Source organism: Pelophylax lessonae (genome assembly GCF_965119305.1).
Source record: "Pelophylax lessonae genome assembly, chromosome: 6".
Classification (NCBI taxonomy): domain Eukaryota; kingdom Metazoa; phylum Chordata; class Amphibia; order Anura; family Ranidae; genus Pelophylax; species Pelophylax lessonae.
In genome coordinates, this window is record NC_138773.1 from 259,394,048 (window position 1) to 259,412,052 (window position 18,005).

The 18,005-nt window shown below is 40.5% G+C and overlaps 1 protein-coding gene across 2 annotated transcripts in view; it reads left to right on the plus strand.

Moving 5' to 3' along the window:
• Nucleotides 1-18,005, plus strand: part of CERS6 (ceramide synthase 6) — a 320,898-nt gene that overhangs the window by 149,814 nt on the left and 153,079 nt on the right. For both annotated transcript variants that reach the window (XM_082260318.1, XM_082260317.1), the window contains exon 4: nucleotides 9,852-9,909. In XM_082260318.1, the coding sequence (XP_082116444.1) occupies nucleotides 9,852-9,909 (58 nt within the window). The remainder of the gene's footprint in view (nucleotides 1-9,851; nucleotides 9,910-18,005) is intronic.

Below are 18,005 nucleotides of genomic sequence, written 5' to 3' on the forward strand. Positions count from 1 at the left end.
ATCAAGTTTTCACGGAGGTGAGCCGGGGCATGCACCGGTGTGAGTCATCAGGCAATTACACCACCTTGAGCAGTGAGTTCTTGTCTCTTCAATTGCAATCCTGTTGGATGCCTGTTTTTTTTTTTTTCTTTGCCGAATGTTGAATTTGTGACTTATGGTTGCTGTGCGGCTTAGTTATGAATTTGAATAGGTGCCATGCTAAATTTGCTGCAGCCATGATGCTTTTTGTCATGGCGGTAGAAAAATGATGTGGCTTGTCCATCCCCCTCTTGCTGTATGGTAAGTTTTAGACATTTTTAACAAAGGTGGCCAGGGAGTGGTAAAAACAGGTGGTTACTTCCCCCTGATTGCCCACCTAAAACCTACCATACAGCTGCAGGAGGGTGTACGCATGCAAATTTTATGTGGCTTGGAAAGTTGACATTTGGCATGGCCCATCAAACTTGTTTATTCAACTCAATGGAACCATGCCACACCTGTAAGCCAAATGAATTGCTTGCAGTTGCGTCACATCAGTTATATTAAAATAGCCATTCTGAACAAAAAAACATTCAGGAAGTGGCATGATCACCTCCACTGCAGATCACTTTTCAGAAACTGCCCCAGTGTGAACTTAGCTTTAGGTGGGCAATCGGGGGGCTCGACTGCCTGTTTTGTGGTGTTGGAGTTATTCATTTTATAATCGCATCTATTTGATTTCCTGACTCTCTTATGGAAGTAAACACTTTTCTATTTAGCATCACTGACATGGGGAACGCCATCTCTTATGCTGCTTTTTTTTTCTGCATCAGTCATCTAGTTCATCTAGTTCATCTTCCATCCTTTGCTCCCACTTCATATCACTCTTCATCTCCCACTGAAGACTGTTGACATTTATTTGCCTTATACCAGAGATGATCTTACATAACTATAAAGGGAAAATTTCCATGGATACATAAATTAGATGAAATGCATATATTTAAATTCTGTGTACATCCAAAATGTTTGCTTTGGATAGAGTGGGGGAGGGCTAGAACCCTTGTCTGAACCCTTGATATTTTAAATCAGGCAGAATCTGAATTTTTCTATTTTGAAACCTTTGTCACCCGGACAGGAAATTTTAAAAATCTTTATAACAGGGGCCTGAATAGCAGTAACTCCCCCCAGTATTTTTAAACTTTCCTGACTATTAAAAACTAAACAAAAGATATTGGCTAGATGTTCACTTTAATTCATAGTATCAAGCAAATCAAAATTGTCAAAGTGTGCACCCTTTAGATTTCTATCAGGCTTCAGCACTAAAATTGTCAGTGTTTGTGCCCCATTCGGGTACCTGTCAGAGTCGGGCATTGAAGTTGGAGTGTCCAGACTGGGCACTCTTTCCTCCCTGCACTCCCAACCTCTCCAGCCACTTAGTCCATCACACTGGTGTGGGGGGATATGTTCTAGGATGAGGGATTGGGCGGGGGAGTTTGTGCTGGAAGGGGGGATTTGTGCTTGGCAGTGAAATTTGAGTAGTTGAGGATTTGTGCTAGAGGGGCACAATTTGACATGTTCGCCCTGGGCTCTAGATGACATTGTTCTGGCACTGCATGGCAATGAAGTTTTGTAGTAGAGGTGGGCAAAACCTGATAGAGAACTGAGAGACTAGTTCCCCATCAGGTCTGCTTCGCTGCATGCAGCAATGGTTCAGTAGCAGCTTTTGCTGTACACTGTAGTCAAAAGTAAGAAGGACCAGGCTCTACCCATCCAGTGACTCAAGTGATTCCCAAATATTGGCATTTCCATATCTGGGCAATGATATTACTAGCACCTCTGCTCCCTTTGTTTACATTTAGCCTTTTGCTGTGCAATCTCCCTCGCCAACAGCTGAATGGGGCTGAGAATATGGCACTGTGCAGGAAACTGTCACATTCATGACAACTTCCTAGAGCAGCCATGTCCTATTCTAAGCATTGGCATACCTTAGTATTCCAGCTCGGAGCTGGCTTTAATTACAGTCATTTTCCTAATTTGGGAACTTATGGCAGGTGACAGGTTCTTAAACTGGTTGTAGTCAGAACTTTTTAAAGGGTAACTCCACTTTCATGGGAAAAAAAGTAATATAGCATATATAATTGCAACACAAGTCATATTGTAATTGAATGAGAGGGAGGGGCGAAACGTGTAAAGCGAGGTACTAGCGCCTGACGTCATTTCCGCCAGGTGGAACGCACGCCGCACTCTGCTAACCACTGGTCCCGAATGATTGATAGAGGAACCGTGGTTACTTTGTTAGTGGATATTACATTTTCTAATAACGTTTAAACCTACTTACACTATGGAGAGTCTATCCATTTTATGTATGTCGTTGGAGGAGAGTTCCTAAAGATACAGACCATGATAAGAACTTCTGTGGATGATTCCTTATACCCACGCGGGGGACTCTTTATTCACCTTTTTGCAGTACCCATCTATGCTCTGGTGAGTGGGGGCACAAAGGGGAGCATGGATTGTTCACCACTGAGTACATATTGATTCTTTGAAGCACAGCAGCAGCACTTTATGGACTGTTATATGGACGCTTCTTTTTGCTCAAAATACTAATTATATTGTTTGGCACTTTTTTGGCACTAAGCACTTTAAGCACAGTACATGTGTATAAGTTTATATATATTTTGTGCACAGATTATATATTTGGAGTCTATTTATAGGAGCAGCGCTGACATCCTCTACTGTTTATTAACTTGTGGTAGGTGAACTGGCGGTAGTCAGAACTATTTAATGGGTAACTCCACTTTCATGGGAAAAAAATAATTAGCAAGTAAAAAAAAAATAATATAGCATATACAACTGCGACACAAGTCATATTGTAATTGAATGGTATTAAAAATGATCTTTCCTTTTCCATCTGCAGTGCTGTAATTTTCTGTAAAATGCAACATGGCTTCCTGGAGGCATTCTGTACACAGATGGTATACAGAACGCCCTCCAGTAGAATAATTTTCTGCTTGTGTGATTGGCTTATTGATTTCCCCAAAAGTGAGTGAAAAAGATGAAAAATACCTTTGAATGTTATAGTATCCTAAAAACTTTCACTCAAAAGTGCAAGTGCAATAGTCCTATTACCAAATATAACCTATCACCTATCAAAAAATTGTTTAAAGAAACACCCTTTGTGCTGCTTCCACCAATCACCCCAAACGGACTCACCAGATGGAGTGGCTGGTCAGATTATAAACCAGCTGTTGTGCCTTTAATTATATGTGTTATATCCGGCATACAGGTCCGCAATCCACTCTATATGGTCACCCTCAGACAGACACTCTCATGGGAACAAGTAGGGATGTCGGAAGGAAAGATGAGTCTACATAGATTAATTCCGTAAAACCATTCAATCTTTTATTGAATGTGACAACACGACACTAAGGGTTCCAGCGTACGTAGTTAGTAATCCTATACTCGTTTGTTTCCGGCGGTCAGCGTCCAAGCTGTGAGCATGAATCGTGCATGCGCGGTAGTGTTGAGCTTTCTGGACCAGGACGCTGAACACTACGGCGCATGCTCGATTTGTGCCACTTTATTGAATTCCTCAGACCGCGTTTATGAAGATTTGGCTTTCTACAAAGATTTTCTCAATATATATGAAGTACAACAATATAACAGTAGATTGTAACTGTTGTGTGACATTGTTTTATCTCTTTATCTGTTTGGGGGAAAATACAACTAAATTATTCATTTTAAAGGAATTTACAAAAGCAGTTTGTTCTTCGGGTCATGGAAACTCCATGTAAGTGAATGTAGGAATGGTGAATTCAAGAACACTTGTAGATTGATGATAAATAGATACATGTTGTACTGAAACATATAAATGCCGCTGCTCTTGTAAACAGAACAAAAATGCACAATGTGCTTTCAAAATTCCCAAGTGTATATAAGTCCAAGAACAAAAATATGAAATATTGTTGCTTAGCAATCATTCGTTTTTTTTTTTCTCAGGCTTTCTCTCCTTTTTTTTCACCTGGTGATCCTGCCAGTAACACACTTCCTATCCTAGGATGACAATGTTCACTCACTGTTCTATATCTGTAGAGGAGAAGTGTTGTCACTATAGGACAGGCAATAAATTAGGACTGCAGTACCCTGTAATGATCTCTCTAAAAAGAGGAGAGTGTTCTGTAGTACACAGAAGTGAACAGGGCAGAATTGATGAGACTGTTTAAAATAGTGCTGCAGAGTTCACAGCCAGGATTAATAGGTAATTATTTCACTTATTGAACAGCTATTACAAAATCAAAGGATTCAGGATAGAAAAAGATCTGGGATACTAGTATATCACAGGGTCGCATGCAATACCAAGCTGCAGCAAGCAAAGCTAGCAAAATATTAGTACAAATTAAAAAGGGTATCTACTCAAGAAAAATAACTATATTTCAACCTTTTTACAAAATACTGGTCCAGCCGCATCTGGAATATGCCCTCCAATTTTGGTCACCAGTCCTCAGGAAGGATTTGCAGGAACTGGAGAGAGTCCAGAGAGCCATGCAAGATAATGGCACTGCAACCCACATATGCAATCAGGGTTGGGAGACGTGCCTGACTTGCAGTCTCCATCCCACAACACACAAGGCCTTCCTTGGTGGTAAAGCCGGTAACCAGGAGAGGATGAATAAAATGTCCCTTTATTTCATACAAAGAGTACATAAGTTCCAAACAGAGCCAACACTAACGTGTTTCAGCCAATCAAGGCCTTACTCATAGATTAAGGCCTTGAAAGCCTGAAATGCTTTAGTGTTGGCTCTGTTTGGAACTTATGTACTCCTTGGATGAAATAAAGAGATACTTTATTCATTCTCACCTGGTTGCTGACTTTATCTACATAGAAAGAGTCCAGAGAAGGGCAACAAAGCTAAAAAAGTGACTGGAGGACCTCCTTGTAGAGGAATGACTACAAGCATTAAACATAGCCTTCCTGGAAAGAGACGCTTAAGAGGAAATATGATAGTGAAAAAAGATATCTCAATGGTGATTCTAGCAACTATTCAGTCTCAGGGAGCTTAAAAGGACACACGGTCACTTAGTGAAGAAGCGGTCTAACCATAAATTGTGCAAGGGGTTCTTTACTGTCAGAGAGGTAAGGAAGTGGGACACAATTGATGGTGTCAGCGGGAAGTGTAGATCATTTAAAAAAAACTCTTAGATGGGCATCTTAACAAATGCAATACATAAGATGTGATCTAGGGTAGCTTGGGAATGGCCACCAGCCAGTTTGGTAAAAGCAAAACAGTTCACTTATTTGAAAACGAAAAAACAAAAGACAGCTTACTTCAACCAAAATCAATCAACAGTCCAAGTCCTGGTTTTACAAAACTGAAGAGCTGGCTCACTGCCAATATTTGGTCCTCTACCGGGGTTAGGCTTCTCTGTGGTAAGGGTGCCAGGCAGGCCAAACAGGGGGGTCAGTAACCAGCCCCTCAGCTTGTCTGGGAGCTCTGGCTTGCCACACAGCTTGTGTGTCCCTCTCTACTCACTTTCCTAACATAGGTGCTTATTTCCAAGCCTCCCCCCACCTGGAATTTAACCCTATCAGGACCAGAGTCCTGGTAGTCACAGTTTGGAGGTTCGTCCCACCCAAATCTATTCGAACCTCCAAAATCTTAGGTACCTAATATGAATTTATCAATCAAGAGAGTACTGGAAATCAGTGCAGCATACCAAATACACGACCACAAGCTCCTATATATTGTGTGCTCTTAATCAAAGTCCATTTCTTTGCATATTAATAAAAAAAAAAAAAAATGTAAAAAATATCACAAAACAAAGTCCATGAATGTGATCCACCACAGTGTTCTTCAATCACCCTTAAACTTATAACACCAGAAAGTGCACACCACCACCGACTGAAAAACCTGTTGTTCATTCAGCTTATGCAAAAATCACTCCTGCAATATCCTGCTGCAATCTCCTTCCTCCCCTCCAGAAATGCAGCTTTTTAAGCTAGTTTTAAAGCCAAGATCGGATCAATCTTGGTCTAATCGGCTGCATGGGGGGGCCAGAGGAGAGATTTGGAGTCTAATAGACCCCAAATATCTCCATAAAGAGGACCTGTCATGGCCTAAGCTGGCACAAGGGATGTTGTTCATCCCTTGTGATAGCAATAAAGTTATAAAAAAAACAGTAAAAAAAATGTATAAAACTTTATGTGGAAGATGTTTGTTATGCAGAACAACAAAGGGATTTTTTATGAAAAGAAGGAAGGAATTCACTCTAACAGCCACTGGGAGGGTCCAAGAAATAAAGAAATGTATTACTTGTACGACAGAGGGGGTGGTTTATATGTTGGAGTGCCCTTGTAAGATCCAATATGTGGGTCCGACTTCCAGACCCCTTTTGGTAAGGGTACGCGAACATTTAAACAATATGAAAAAGGGTAAAAGGGACCACAGTGTGTCAAAACATTTTAGAGAAGTCCATGATTGGAACCCAGATGGTCTCAGGTTCTGGGGAGTAGAGAAGGTGAAGAACAATTGGAGAGGGGGCAATTTTGTATGCTTCCTCAGTCCGTGTGAGTCTTTCTGGATTTATGAGACCCAGGGTTTGGTACTTAGGGGTCTCAATGTAGACCTCGACTGAAATTGGTTTATTAGTAATAGGTAACATCAAATAGGACCTTATAGCTGAGTAGATTGGGTTGTAGAGATACAATCAAAAGGGTTAAAGTAAGGGGTTAAAAATAGTAATATGTCTGTTGATTTTTGGAGGTCGTATCATAGATTTAAAACACGTGAGTAGGGGTGTATTTATGGTGGTTATTCCATCATATGGATATAGAGGTACTCTATTGAGCCTTTATAGGAGAGGCTCAATAGAGTACCCAATAAAATACATTTACATTTTTGGTTGTAACATGACAAAATATGGAAAATTTCAATGGGTACGAATACTTTTTGAGGGCACTGTAGCTCAGCAGGGGAGATCGCCGCAATCTCTCAGTTTTTTTTTTCATTCAGTCCATTGGGTGGAATAAGAAAAACAGTATTGTTGGAAAAAGGACTTCTTTTGAGTTTTCTGGGACTAGTACAAATTGTTACTTTTTTAAGCTTTTATTAAAGCTGAACTCAATCTGCAAACTCCCCAAGCATTGCCCCCTCCCCCGCATTGCGAAGGTTAAATGCTTGTTAAGTCTAGGGGTAGAGTAATAAGATTTAAAACCTACTTTATTTGTCACTCTGGCAGGCTTCAACCATGCTGTGCAACAAGTCCCCGAAAGCTGCTTCTATTCCGTGATCAGTCCAGCGGTCGCTGTCTGACGTCATCACATACAATGCAGAACCAGCAGCTGTGCCTTGTATGTGAGATCGGTGAGGGCTCACCCACTGCTCTATAAACAAGAAACGACCGACAAAAAGAACAAATAATCGTAAAAAATGTAATTTCTTCTAAAAATGTAATATCATTAAAAAAAAATTAAATTTCTTCATCAATTTTGGCTAATATGCATTCTGCTAAATTTTTTTGTAATGCAAGCACTCACGCCTGATACCTGGAATTGCAGGATCATGTAAATATACATGATTCAGCGTAGCGGGCCGCCCTGTAGTAGTAAAACTGTTATATGGCAGTTGCCAAGTGGTTAAAGGTATAGAAGTAGGGGAGATCTCAGAGCACTGTATATAGATACAAAAAATTGTTTTAATCAGATGTTTATATAAAGCAAAGTTAAAAATTACCGGGACAAAACTGTACATATAAGACAAGACATAAACAAAGTAGCTGAGGTTTCAGCAAATATTAGAAAAAAAAATCTGTATAAAGTGTGCATTTTGTCAAATCTGAAAGTCAAAAAGGGATAATTAACCACTTGCCGACCAGCTGCCGCACATATACTGTGGCAGGTCGGCTTATGCGAAACAATGTACCTGTACAGAGGGGGAGCCAATCAGCGGGCCATCCGCGATCACTCCCAATAGAGACAGAACGGCGGTTTGCCTATGTACAAAAGGCACACCACCGTTCTTGTCACAGATGAACACAGGAATCCTGTGTTCTTGCTATTCAGGAACACCAATCTCTATGTTCATCTAGTGAGTCCATCCACCACACAGTTCAAAAGCATCCCCTAGGGACACATTTACCCTTTGATTGCCCCTGGTGTTAACCTCTTCCCTGCCAGTGCAAAATTTTAGCACTGATTACTGTAGTAATGCCACTGGTACCCTCAAAAGTGTCAGTTAGGTGTCTGATCTGTCCGCCGCAATGTTGCAGTCCCACTAAAAAAATCTCTGATCACCACGATTACTAGTAAAAAATAATAAAAACATTAAAATACCATAAATCTATCCCCTAGTTTGTAGACGCGATAACTTTTGCGCAAACCAATCATTATACACTTATTGGGATCTTTTTTTACCAAAAATATGTGGCAGAATACATATTGGCCTAAAATGATGAAAAAATTAGATTTTTTTTTGTTTTGTTTTTTTTGTTTTTATTGGCTGTGTTTTATAGCAGAAAGTAAAAAATATTGTTTTTTTTTTTTTCAGAATTGTCACTCTTTTTTAATTATAGCGCAAAAAATAAAAATCACAGAGGGGATCAAATACTGCCAAAAAGAAAGCTCTAATTGTGGAAAAAAAGGACATCAACTTTATTTGGGTACAGCATCGCATGAACGCGCAATTGTCTGTTAAATTATCGCAGTGCCGAATCGCAAAAAATGGCCTGGTCATTAAGGGGGAAAATCTTCTGGTCCAAAAGTGGTTAAAGTGGAACTAAACACTCCTATCTTTTTAAGCCAAGGAAGCTGCCATCTTAGCTTCTACAACTGCCATGGTGCTGCATATGTGATCAGTTATGAAGTTAAAGAGGAGTTCCAGCCTTTTCACTCACCTGTCCCACGGTCCAGCAATGCGGCCGCCCGAAGCCTCGATCCTCTTCCCTCTGGTCTCGGCGGCGCCGGCATCATTGGTGTGGGCACCCGGCTGTGACAGTTTGCGGCTTCACAGCCGGCTACGCACTGCGCATGCGCGAGTTGCGCTGCAGGTCTTGATTGGCCCAGAAGATTGCAGGGAGGGAGGGGGAGAGGAGAACTTCCGTTCAGGGCGCCGCAGCGCTCCGAGCAGAAGTGGGAGTGGGTACCTGTCAAAACTAGGTACCCGCTCCCCCCCCCCCCCAAAAAAATGACATGCCAAATGTGGCATGTCAGGGGGTTATTACTACCTAAAACAGAAGTTCCACTTTTGGGTGGAACTCCGCTTTAAGATGATTTGACAGTTCGGTTGAAAGGTCAATTAAATGTGACAGTTAGCAATCCTGGTATGCTAAGAATTAAACAATTTTTTTTGTAATCATAAAATTGATGGGTTTAGGTCTAGTTTAATTTCGGATCACCTGCGTTATAAAGTCCTTGTTTTTTTCATTTGTAATTGGATCACCAATAAAGCTTTTTATTGCAACTCTTTCATCTTTTTTCTCACCTCCAGACAACTCCAACAAAAAAACTGACAGTTATGATTCACCATTTAGATCACATACTGACTAATAATTGGTCTTAGGATCTTTATTGTTGACATTCTGCCACCTGAATCTCCAGCTCAGCCAAACTGCAAAACTGTTATGAAATTAAAGATCTTGAATCCCAATGATTTAGAAAAATGCAAAAAATTCTTCCTATTCAAATGAGTTACAAAAAATGTAAATAAACAGAGTAATCAAAAGTTCACAGGAAACAACATAAATGATGTCCTAAATACTTTCACATTGCCTTTGTCATTGAGTGGTATAATACATCTAGCCGACCTTGTCAATTTGTAGACAAACCTGACCTTTTCTTTAAAAAATGATTTCAATCTGTTATTTTACAGCTTAATAAATGTGTGTAATTTTTTTTACAGGTGGAAATTTACATTTAACCTTTATATCTTCACATATGGGATCAGATATCTGAAAAAGGTAGGTACATTGTTTAGGGTTTTTTTTTTTTTTTTTAACATGCATTGGTGAATTTAAGGGCTTACTTAGATTACTTAGTGCAAAATTACTAATACTTAGAATTAGCTGCCATTCCTAACCCCAAACAGCCAATCAAATCTGAATATTTGTATCTGGAATTCTTCTGCACGGTAGCACACCATTTGCGTGAGGACGCATATTAGTTTGATTAGGAAATCATGCATAACAAAAGATAAACGTTCGGTAACAGTAGTATAACACTGTATATGGGGGTATGGTTAGCCCTCAGCTAGGTCTTACATTTCAGTAAACAACAACTAACATTTGGGGTGTGTAGGTAGGGGTAATGAACTGGATAGTTTGGGGGAACAACATAGGCTACCTTTAGAAAGAATGAGTAGAGTGAGGTTTGCATGATGTTAGGTGCAGTTGCCCCTCTTTGGGGTAGTTCTTGATTGGCTGGAGCTGAGAAATCTGAGGTGGGTGGGAGAAAGAAGAGAAAGAGGGAGAGAGAAGCTAGAGGGGGGATAGGGAAGAGGGGCCGGAAGGCAAGAGGACATAGGAGGAAGTAAGGAGTAGGGGAACAAAGACAGGAGAGGGCGATAAAGTGGGAAAGGATAGGTCCTGGGGGAGAAATGGAAGAGAAGATAAGGGATCTTCATCCGATGGTCCCTAACATCATAAGCAGGGCTGCTGTTAGAAATCGCGGGGCCCCGTACAGACTACCTGGCAGGGCCCCCCCAAGAAAATATTAAAGATATATTTAGCTAAAATTACAACAAAATCACTATTATCAGACACAAATATAACATAACTCGCAAAATTCCTGCTAAATCTAAAAAAAAAAAACTATGTTAAATAAAAAAGAAGATGAGATGAGAAAAATATACAGTCTGGGCAGTTGGAGCTCAGTAATCAGAGAGACAGAGAGAGAGAAACAAAGTTACAATTTACAAATAAACTCCTGAGCAGAGATAAGTGCTGGGAGGGGGGCCCACACAAGGGAGGGGGATTAGTGAGGGACAACTGTCTCTTTCTCAACAGATAAAAGCTGATAGCAGGGAGAGGGACAGATCAGATTCAAGTGCTGGAGGGAGATTTCTGTATTTGTTGTCCATCACTAATCCCCCTCTCTGTGTGGGCCCCCCTGTGTGCTCGGGCCCCCTACAAGAGGGCTGGTGGCCCCCCCCCCCCTATCAGCGGCCCTGATCATAAGCATAGGGGGACAAGGGGACAGTAATGTTTCAGCAAAGTGTATCTGAAAATTTTCAGTTTTAAGACCTACTGCATGGCTTAAAGTGGTATTAAACCAAAACACTAAAATGTATTCTTTCACAGCATAACAATCCTTAAATTCGGTGGCTGCATATGTTTTCTTTTTCAGCTTTTTTTCCCTTTATTTTCACCTGGTCATCTGGCCAATAACACACTTCTTATCTTAAGGTGTCTCCACTCCATAATAGAGACACTTTTGGACAGCAACATTGTCAGTCTGGGGGGGAAGGTAATGTTAGACTAGCGGATTTAGATGGACCTGACTAACAACTTAAAGTAGAACTATAGGAAAACATTTTTTTTTTTTTTTTTTTTTCTATTTTGGATAGAGCAAGGAAGGATTTTAACCACTGGCAGATTTTTTTTTACCATCTGTGTCCTATTGCGGAGATTTCCCTTCACATCCTGTCCCATAGCTAAACAGGAAATTAGAGGAAATCCCTGAAAATTAAGAGAATTTCTTGGGGACCCCCAGGTCACCAGAACTAGTGTCTCCATTGGAAGATTTCCCCTCTATTACTTTTCTGGGATCAACCCAAAATTTAGGATTTACTTTTGCTTTTAATGATAATGGTAAACAGATCAAATAGAGGGGGTGAATGTCCTTAACCACTTGCCGACCGCTCACGTTGACCCTACTGCGGCAAAGTGGTTTGTTATCGTCCAGTGACGTAGGCCTACGTCGCTGGACTCCTCCCCTTGTGGGCGGCGCACAGGGGAGGAGAGGCGGTGATCACCGCCGCTCTTCCCTGATCGTCGGGGATCGAGTGTGGAGATCCGCCCGCTTGTGTAAACAGAGGGGCCAGATCTCCTAAGTGACAGGCAGGGACAGATTGCAGGATTCAGCATAGATGAACCTGCGATCTGTGCCTGTGTCACACAGTCCCCTCCCCCCACACATGTTAGTAAGCACCAGGCATACATTAACCCCTTGATCACCAATAAAAGTTAACCCCTTCCCTGCCAGTGCCAGGGAACTTTGAGGTACGTTACATTTCTTCACGTTCATTGGATTAGCCTGGTGTTCAACTAGATCTTCTTTGGAGATGAGACAAGTTCCTTTTGGTCTTGACACCCAGCGATCCCATGAGTAGACTGATTTTTGAGTTTGTGAGTGGCACTTATTTTTTCAGTGGCAGGTATAATAGTATATGCAAAGTTCACCATGCACAGTGAATTCTTGCATGCTCAAACTTTCCAATATTATTTTATCAGCAACTGCAGCCAAAGTTTGGTCCTAAAGTCAAAGCCAAAGTTTTAAGTTCCTGTAGTATCTGTATGTAGGCAGGTGGTAGTACCTCTTTTAGAAAGGCCATCCTTATGATGTAGTGGGTGGAGTTTTGTGCTCTATATATTCTGGTGTGGGTGGGGCCCTGGGCAGAAAATAGGTGGGACTTGACTACTCCTGACTTACAGCAATTAGGTTTGTAGCCAGAAATAATGGTAGGCCTGCTGGACAGTGAGGATTTGGGAAGATGGCTGAGTTCTTCAAGTTGGTGGCGCTGACGTTGTGTGCCAAGGTACCATCCTGAAGTTCTGGGGTGGGAATAGCAGTGACATCACTACCCAAAATTCACAGTTCCCCTGCCAAACTGAACCCAGGGTAGTTTGGCTCATCGCTAGTGATAAATAAGGAAAGAGAATCTGTGCTATTCTGAATAAAGTTAATTTTAGAAATGGAATGATTTTAACTGTCTGGTGTCATAGTAAATAGTTAAGGGGTCTAATTGACCCATTCGCCCACTCACCAAGGCAGTTAGTAGAAAATTATACTGCCCAGTTGTCCACTATCATTGTTCAATATTTTCATCACTTTGCTTCCTGGTCTTGTCAGCAGTCTGACAGTGTTTTGGTGGGACTTCTATAAATAATCAATTTATTTTCCAATCAAACTTTTTCGCTAGAAATAAGGGATCTATAGTCGAAAACCCATTTGATCAATATGCCACAAACAGGGAAAAGGATTTTGATTGATAGTTTAGATACAATTGTAAGTTATGATTGTAAGTAATTGATCACATCTCTGTTTCCACCAGTATTCCCATAATCTGATCAATCGAAATATGATCAAATGCATAACAATTGATTCAACACGATTGGTCATTTTTTGCCCTGGCTGATCGACTCAGTTTCAGTAAGTCTTATCTAAACCATTTGTAAATGGATTTGAAAATATACCTATTCAGTTGTCTACCTATTTAGTTGTTTTGATTGAATCGCACATTGATTTGATAATAAGATCAAAGCATGTATGTGGCTACCATTAGACGCCATGTTGCTCTTAATTCTCTCTGAGATCTGCTTTGTGGGTGATTGCAAGAAGCTCGTATAAAGCTATATTCAGGTACTTCCACTGCCTGTATTTAAAAAATAAATTTAAACGTTTTAAGATATACACAATTGGGTTAAATATTATTTTTTTATCCACATTAGACTTTACATTTGATTTATTTACCTATCTAATGGATGCTATGTTTTTGTTGCTGTATATTTGCAATTTTTGAGTTTTAGTTGTTAGAATAAAATAACGCTGCAAAGCTGCAAAGCTGAAAAGATGGAATTAAAATTGGCTGTTTATGCATTTTACTAGTCTTTCTTGATACAAAGTTGCCTAGCAACTATTTCACTTTTTACATTTTAAAAAGTCAAAAAAATATATAAATTTACTCCATGGGTTTTAACTATTTTTTGAACATCTTAGCAACTTCACAGTCTATGCACATAGACCATATTTCTGAGATCTTTATCCAAAATCTTCCATTCTTATTTGTGTTTAGAAATGTATATATTTAGAGCCACATTACCCAAAACTGATATTTCAGGTGGGGATGGGGAATGATGGGCAGTTAAAGCAGTTGTAAAGTCACTACTGAAAAATCATGTAATCCCCTCTCTTACAGGAAGATATAATGTGCAGTGTCTACGTTTTTTTTTTATTTATTTCACAATATATTTTATTTTAAGCGCCGCTGGGCGCTACCTGCCAGCGCTTCCCTTCCCTGGTCTGAGCACTACAGCAGGAGGGGCTGAGATTCCCCACTGACGTCAGCCGGGAGGAGAGAAGGAGAGCAGCGCCCAGCGGCTCTGTAAATAAGGTTTTTTTTTTCCAGTAGGAAAAGGGATTACAGGATTTCTCAATAGTAATTTTACAGCTATAGTGGTGGGAGAACAGGCAGGATCAACCAGGTTTTTTAGAACATAGAGAGGGACAAATGACACAGCACATGCCCTATGCTGTCTATCCAGCCTTTAACAATCTGGATCATTCTTTTTTTGTTTTTTGTTTTAGGCTTACATCCATTTTAAATAATTTAACAATTTCTTACATCTTCATGTGAATTTGCTGGCAAGAATTCTCTATCTGAAATCCTGGACCTGCATGCCTGCTTTGGCTGGTATGGTGCGATCCTACTCTCTGTGATGGATTTTCACTTTATTTTATATTATATAAAATGCAATCAGGGAAGTGAGACTGCCTTAAAGCTGAGCTCCAGAAAACATTTAAAGCACAGATTGAATAAATATACAAAAGATGCTTTACCTGTCAAAGGATTTATAATTCTGTCCATTAAGTCCTAAGATTTACACAACTCTGCTGCACAGCACAGACCGGCCTGTTTGGGGAGGGGACCTGATCCTTTTCTACTGCAGCATCACTTTCACCTAGGCAGGCCACACATTATATATTTTTTTTCCTTCAATCAGCAGGTTGAACAAAAAAAATGTGCCAATTCCCCATCCTTACATTCGAGGTTGATTGGGGAGTCACTCCCGCTGTGTTATTGTGTTCTCACAGCGGGAAGCCTTCCCCGCCATCAGAACAATGATCAGTGTTGCCGGCTATAGCTGGCAGCACTGATTGTTGGGAAAAAACCAGACAGAGTGGTTGTACAGAAGTCTATCAATACATCGACTTCTGTACAACCAGGATGGCCTGTACATGGATCAAAATTCAGCTGGTACCTGCTGAACCAACTGACTTCTGATCCATGTATTGCCAGCCTTAAAAGTCGTCACCACCCCCCCCCCCCCCTCTATGTGATTGGACAGCCAAAGGAAAATCAGCTCACTGATAAGCTTATCACTCTGTCTTTCTTCTTTCTCCACCTATCAGCATGTTCCTTGTACTGATTTACTCTGTGTGATGGTTCTCCTTCCCCCCTTTCTGATCTCTGATGTACAGGCTGAACAGTATTCTTTAAAGTAATTGTTTTCTAATAATAAACCGGTTTATACTTACCTGCTCACTGGAGTGACCCTGAACCTCCTCTTCTCGGGTTCCCCACTGGCGTTGGGGAGGTGAGGGGCTGCTGTCTAAACATTTTTATACCTCAATGTAAGAAATACATCAAGGTAAAAAATGTTTAGGCTTTAGAACCACTTTAAAGGCTAAGTTGACCTTTGGGACACCAATATTTAGAATGGAACATGTATAATGTTTCAGCTCCTGCAGCCTCTCGCCCCCCCCCCCCCCTGTGACAGTGGGTGGGGAATCCTCTCCCCGCACTCGCTGTCAGTATTTAAAAACAGTGTGGCTGTGCGGGGCTCTGAGTTCTTTGAATGAATGAAGTACAAATACCATCAACCTCTGTGTAGTTCTCAATGAACTGCGAGAGCACTGAAGAGCACACTTGTAGTCCATTGATTATTCCTGCCTTTCAGTAACAATGAGGTTGATTTACTAAAATTGTAGAGTGCAAATTCTGGTGCAGCTGTGCAAGGTAGCCAATCATCTTCTAACTTCAGCTTGTTCAATTAAGCTTTGACAAAAGAAACTGGAAGCTGATTGGTTTCTATGCAGAGCTGCACCAGTTTTAGTAAATCAACCCCTATTTGCCTATACTGGAGGTACGGAAAGAGAGTGTACTGGAGAGTCTACAGTATTTAAGCATTGCATCCATGATCTGCTGATCGTGGGTGCAATGTCTTATAGTTTAAATAAAAAGTAATAAATGATAATATTTTTGCCTGCAAAAAATGTGTATTTATTATTTTATTTATAAAAGGTGAACTTCGCCTTTAGGAAGCCAATACCAAGTAAAATTCCGATACTTAAACCACTTTCATTTCTTTGACAGACTGCATTAATGTGTGCCTTTTAAATCTGCCTGGGGTTCAACTTTAAGGCAATGTATCCTTGGATATAAAATACCCTCCTTCAAAAATAGAGAGGACTCCAGGGCAATGCTATATCCTACTTGGCAGGCCTGTTAGGCTTGAATGGAGTTTGCAGGAGGATATTCCTTTACAATATATTTGCAGGGCACACACAGGAACTAGTGTTTCCTAATGTAGGAAAACAAATGACATAAGTGATGTTTATGATGTATTCTTGAAATGCAAAGTGGTATTCAGGATCAATTTGAGACAGAACAGAATACAGAAAAGAATAAATGGAGCTCTGGATTCAGAAATCCAGCTAAATTTGTCACTGGCTCCGGTTCAGCCACACACCTTAAAATGGGCACCTGTTAGAAAGAGCCAAGACTTGAGAATTATCATACATATGGTCCAACTAAACACCTTATACTGCCCCTATTGGGCCCCACCTAAGAAAAAATTCTTCCTTTTCCTTCTGGTAGAAATTGCCCTGGTTGTGTGAAAAGTTTTCATTCCTTTACATTATTTTTAAATGACCAAACTAGGTTATAAAACAAAAAAAAAAAACTTGTGAAACTTGTTGTTTTAGAGATTTTTGATACAGGGTAAATATAGAGGCAGCTACTGGGAAAGTAGCTTCTCTATGCTAACAAACTATTGTTCTTGTCAAAACAGTCTTATGAGCTAGTTTCAGCCAAAATCCCAGGAGAAGGATTTCCTGCTTATTCAGCACTGCTTCTCCCTGCCCGCCTGGACGTTGTGCCGTATCCAAAATATCAACTAAATCAGCCTCTCTGCATATTTTTAACTTTCATAACCACCGAAAAAAAAATCCATGTGCCCATAATGAGACTGTCTGGAAATGATATATCTAATGTGATACATATAGGCATTTGGTCATTAGGTGAGAATATTGTTAGTGTAAGGGTAATTATATTTAAAGCAGATCTACACTTATCTGCATGTAGGCAGGTTGAACTGTGTATAGTTGCAGTGAGCCAGTGGCTGGCCTAGGCTGGGGGAAAGGCTTAATTGTTGCAAGCTCTGTTCCTGGGCTTTTGGTCTAAGCCAGCCCACCTGTACTAAAAAAAAGTGAGATGGCTAAGGTCAGAGAGTTCCGGTGGGTAAGGTGGGTTCCAGAAATCGTTTGGCGCTGCTGAAGGAACCGGGGTTTTCTGAAGAAATCCAGAAATGGACAATGCTATTATGGACTCTCATCTCACAAGGTATGCCCGGGTCACCATACTGCTATAGTTAGGGTTAGGAATTGGACTTTATTCATGTTGGATTGTGTTATGAAAGTTCTTCAGTAAAGTTGCATCAACTATTGTAGCCTGTTCTGAAGTTATTCAAAGGGGTGCATGTTGGTTCTGGCATATCAAAAGAACCAGGGCCTGTAAATCACAAAGGAGTATGAAGTAACACCATTACAAAAGGGTAACTCGGCAAGACAAGGAAGAGGAGTGTAGTTGCTAAGAGTACAGGGTTTGTATCCAGCATTTTTATAGCGTTTTTTGAGCTTATAAAAAAATGCTAGTGTGCATGGAGCCTAAAAGTTTAATACAGATGTTCCATACAGTTTACCTTACTAGGTCACCACATCTGCTTTAATAACAATTTGTAGCCGCTGTACTGTTTATCTTATGGACTACAATTCATAGGGCTTCATGCCAACATTTTGATGGGGCCCCCAGCATCCTCTCCCTGTAACATCTAATAGC